At 32.3% G+C, this 4743-nt stretch overlaps 1 protein-coding gene across 1 annotated transcript in view; it reads right to left on the bottom strand.

The window, feature by feature from the left end:
• Nucleotides 1-203: 203 nt before the first annotated feature.
• The window catches only part of Phm (Peptidylglycine-alpha-hydroxylating monooxygenase), a 195448-nt gene continuing 190908 nt past the window's right edge, over nt 204-4743 (bottom strand). The window contains exons 7-8 of the mRNA XM_017613169.1: nt 546-884; nt 204-486 (exon numbers count right to left, since the gene is read on the bottom strand). Of these exons, the coding sequence (XP_017468658.1) occupies nt 318-486; nt 546-884 (508 nt within the window). The 3' untranslated portion in view covers nt 204-317. The remainder of the gene's footprint in view (nt 487-545; nt 885-4743) is intronic.

Raw genomic sequence — 4743 nt, 5'->3', positions numbered from 1 at the left:
TATTTTAGTTAAAACTGATTGCATTCTTAAACACCTCTGATGGCTATATACTGACAAAAGGGTTAATGCAATGACGAAATGCTTGTCAAACAAACGTACTGAAAATTAATATGCCATATTTTGATTTCACTTAATAGATTTTGGCCGTAAGCAAGTCTTCCAGCCCTTTGTTAGATATGTTTTTACAATAGTATAGGTACAAATACATTTACATATACATACATACATTTCGATTATTCAAATGTTCAATGACGTTCAACAATTATTAAATATTTACATTTTAGAAATTTTAATTACTTTCTAATTTTGGTCTGGATTCACAATATACTAGCTTGTATATTTGGAATGTTATGAAGTCCAACGTCGGGATTGCTCCAATAATAATTTGGTGGGCCTTGGCTAAAGCAGTATTTCATATTAAGAGGTTCATCATTTTCGACATAGTACATCAAGTAAAAATTACACATTTCATCTTCGTTAGTGGATCTGATGAATTACATAATCAATAAAAGGGCTTAAAATAAAATGAATTTTTCACAAGTTACCCAACATATGTACTTCTATTTCGATGACTAATCATAGTGCATCTAGCAGCAAGATAGTCGCCGTTTACGATGGGATCACTATTTTCAATAGAATAAAACATTTGAGGCGTCAAAGGATCCCTTTTGCCCAAGAGCGTCCACTGATGAAAACCACGGTCATCAGTTCGTACTCTGTATCCTGATACAACTTTTCCAAGGCTATGAGTGTGAGTGCGATACGCAATTGGGTGTATTGTCTTATTCTCACTTATTTCACAAGCAGTTTCCATATGTTCTACTGATTTTGGTGGGATGACTCCTCCAGTTCCCAAGAGCAGGACGCCTGCAAGTTTGTTCAGCCTGCGAATAAAGATTATATGTACATACATATATGTGAATCAGTTAATTACCCAAGGGAATAAAGGTACAGTTAGTCTACACTTCATTTATGTAACGTAACTTAATATATTGGCCAAAACAACTGAGGGATTCACAGCGGTGTCGTATTGTTGTATGTCGTAAACTTTAAAAGCTTAAATAAATGTTTATGGAACTTGAAACCACAACCAACTATTTTTTAGCACTGCGAGAGTGCATAATATGACTTTGATGGTACTTTTCGCACCCCCACAATATATTTTTTAGGCGTTTAATGTTTACGACGTACAACAATACGACACCGTTGTGAATACCCTAAATATATTCTGTTCAGGAATTTTTTGATGTGGCTTATAGGCCAAGTGACAATCTGTTGAAAAGGAAAATACAAAAACCAAATATTTTCGCTTCTGGCTAAGTTGACGTGTTGAGTAATCATCCCATTNATACAACAATACGACACTACCGACACCGTTGTGAATACCCTAAATATATTCTGTTCAGGAATTTTTTGATGTGGCTTATAGGCCAAGTGACAATCTGCTGAAAAGGAAAATACAAAAACCAAATATTTTCGCTTCTGGCTAAGTTGACGTGTTGAGTAATCATCCCTTTTGGGTACTTAAAGTTGACATTATAGACAATGTTTTTATGTAAAAAAAATTAAAAAAATGCTGTAATAAATATAAAATCAAAAAGAAAAATTTTAACTTATTTTTTTTATACGTTGCACATTAATGTAAAAAATTCATAATTAAAGCCCATAATAAGACGGAAGAAATAAATTTATATTATTAAGTTTCGTTAAAAGGTTTCCAAGATACAGCACTTTAAAGAAANATGCTGTAATAAATATAAAATCAAAAAGAAAAATTTTAACTTATTTTTTTTTATACATTGCAAATTAATGTAAAAAATTCATAATTAAAGCCCATAATAAGACGGAAGAAATAAATTTATATTATTAAGTTTCGTTAAAAGGTTTCCAAGATACAGCACTTTAAAGAAAGGTATGTATGACGTTTTCATAAAATTTAAGTTCCGTGTAAATAGGCAACCCTACGTCATATCGGCAAAATATGCTGCACGTATATTCATGTCACCTAGACCTTCACATTAAATGCCTCATAATAATATTTTTGCGTTTGTACTTTTGCTAAGGGTTTAGCCGAGCTTCTCCCCCAATTTGTGGTGTGCGTCTTGATATTGTTATACAAATGAAGGGACAGTTTCAAGCCGCCTCCGAACAGCAACGGGATTTTCTGAGGAGCTTTTTTATGGACGCAGTACACTCTGAGGTTGCCTGCCTAAAAACGAACTCCGTTAGAAACAACTCTCCAATTTAAATTTTGCCGTACCACTAACCAAGCCCAGGACCTACGGAGTGGTAGTACGCATCTCTAACAAGCCACAGCGGCCCCTGACTTATTCCCCTCGGTATCATTTAGTTTCGCTCATACAAGGTAACGAAACACAATCTAAGCAAATCACTCGGAAACATTTTGCGAGCGCTAACTTTACTCTGATAGCATTCGCGATAGCTAACGCAAACAAAATAAGTGAATGCGGAGAAATAGGGAAACAAACGAAACATGAAGTTAGTGCTCACAACACAAAACGAAACCATTCGTTTAGTGATCCTCTAGTAAACATACGTACATATATACATATAGTGCATATCATATGCAACCGAAATTTAACGGATAATAGCTTTCGTGTAGTTCTAAACGGACTGCTTTTAAGTGCTCTTTTAAAATTCCTTAAAATATTTACGTATTTTCAAATTCAGTAGCAGCGCTACACACCTTCGGTAAAAAAATTCTAAAAAGTCAAAGGTAACTTTTAGCCACTTGAAACTTGCACATTATTACACTAAAATTGAATGGGCTATAAAACTGTATACTCAAAAAACACTTCTCAGAAAAAAGTTTGAAATTATGATGATTTTTTTTAATTAATAAAATTAAAAATTAATAAATGAACATAAGTGGCAAACAATAACTTTGACTTTTTAAACAAATTAATTCTTGTAAAAATGATATACCATTGCACTAAATATTTTTTTAATAAAGTTTTTCTTTACTTGTTTATGGCTGCATTTCTTTAATCATTCTGAATAAACTTTTTTGTTTACTTATTCTTTAGAACGGTCCTGATGATATGTTAACGTATATTTCAAACGCATTCTGTTTATTCCGGCTGTGAAATGGGATTATCCGGAATGTATAAATAAACGCAGCCTATGTGTTTAAATAATGCTACGATTTTGGTTTTAAACTATGTGTTAAAATGTTGTTATTCAAGTATTTATGTAAGTTAACAAGAAGATGTAACTACATCAGTAATTATGTTCGCTTAAGTACCCGCATCGAGGATCTTTTAAGTACCACTCAAAAAGCTGACATTTTGCGCGAGTTACTTAAGCGGGTTTTACTGTACTTAAGAATCGGTATGTGTAGGGCTGCCNCTTTTAAGTACCACTCAAAAAGCTGACATTTTGCGTGAGGTACTTAAGCGGGTTTTACTGTACTTAAGAATCGGTATGTGTAGGGCTGCCAGACGTCCCGGTTTTCCCGGACATGTCCCGGGTTTAGACTATTTGTCCCGGTGTCCCGGTCCAACCTTAAAATGTCCCGGGTTCCGTTTAAGTGCCCCGGTTTTCGATTTGATTGCACAATTTTTGCATAAAAATTACTACACTGAGAGATAAAACGGTTTGTAATATTAAGAAAAATTTTATGAATTTACTGGGGGAAATAACGCATAGTAAACATGAATATTTTTTATTTGATTATCGTTTTAAAATGTTCATATTTAAAAACAATACTTTCATACCACGCACATGTGGTGTTGAATCAAACTGAACATTTGAATGCACATTTACATGTCTGGCTGTAGCTGAGTGCACGAAGATGCTTGCCACAATTTGCTAATTTCCAGAGCGTCTGGATTCAAATCCCATTACAGGCAGCATGGAATTTAAATATTTTTTTAACTTAATTATGACAAAGAATCCGTTAAGTGCAAAGCACTTCATTTTAATATTGGCGCATTTCAATTGAATAATTCTATACTAAATACTAAAATTTGTACACTTAAATTTATGGGTTGATGCTCTTTCATATGCGATGTTTTTTTTTTTTTCATTATAAAATTGTTGAATGTAATTGTTAAAAGGCCAAAAAATAACAAAAAACAAATAATTTAATTATAGTTGACATGTTTTAGATAATGTTTGATATGCCCAAGAAATTAATACAACAAAAAGATCAATCGTTTTATAGGCATATCGCCGGGTCATTATGTACCAGTTGCGATAATATGATTGAGCTTAAACTATTTAAAAAGAAGGCTTAAATTTTAAAAAGCGGGAAAATGTGATTTTGTATTTCGAAACTGTATGGTGGAAAGTGTGTTCTAATATCTATTTGATACACAAAAAATGATCACGGCTGTACTTTTTGCTGATATATTACATACATATGTTCCATTTAGTTAAACAATATAAGAATATTGTAGTATGTACCACAAACACGTATATTTTCTATAAAAAATCATAACCCAGAAAAAAATCTTCGCTATTAGAGATTTGGGTTGATTGTAGTTCAAAGTGTCTCTTTCCCAGTAAAAAAGTTTGAGAGAAAAAAAATACACTTTTTGAGAAATTAAATTTAAAAAAAAATTTGCACTTTTTGTTTGTTGTTAAATTAAAAATTTTAAATAATGAAAATCAATAATTATATCATTCTATCTTGAAGTGACAAGAATTACTGGCACTTGAGTAGAAACATTGTTGAAATCTATTAAATTTTGACAAAGTTATGGGCATTTAAAAAAAAAA

This window comes from Rhagoletis zephyria, unplaced genomic scaffold (assembly GCF_001687245.7).
Source record: "Rhagoletis zephyria isolate East Lansing unplaced genomic scaffold, Rhagoletis_zephyria_1.1 Rzeph_scaffold_00621, whole genome shotgun sequence".
Classification (NCBI taxonomy): Eukaryota; Metazoa; Arthropoda; class Insecta; order Diptera; family Tephritidae; genus Rhagoletis; species Rhagoletis zephyria.
The sequence above is the reverse complement of the archived record's forward strand: the minus strand, read 5'-3'. Positions and strand labels throughout refer to the sequence as shown.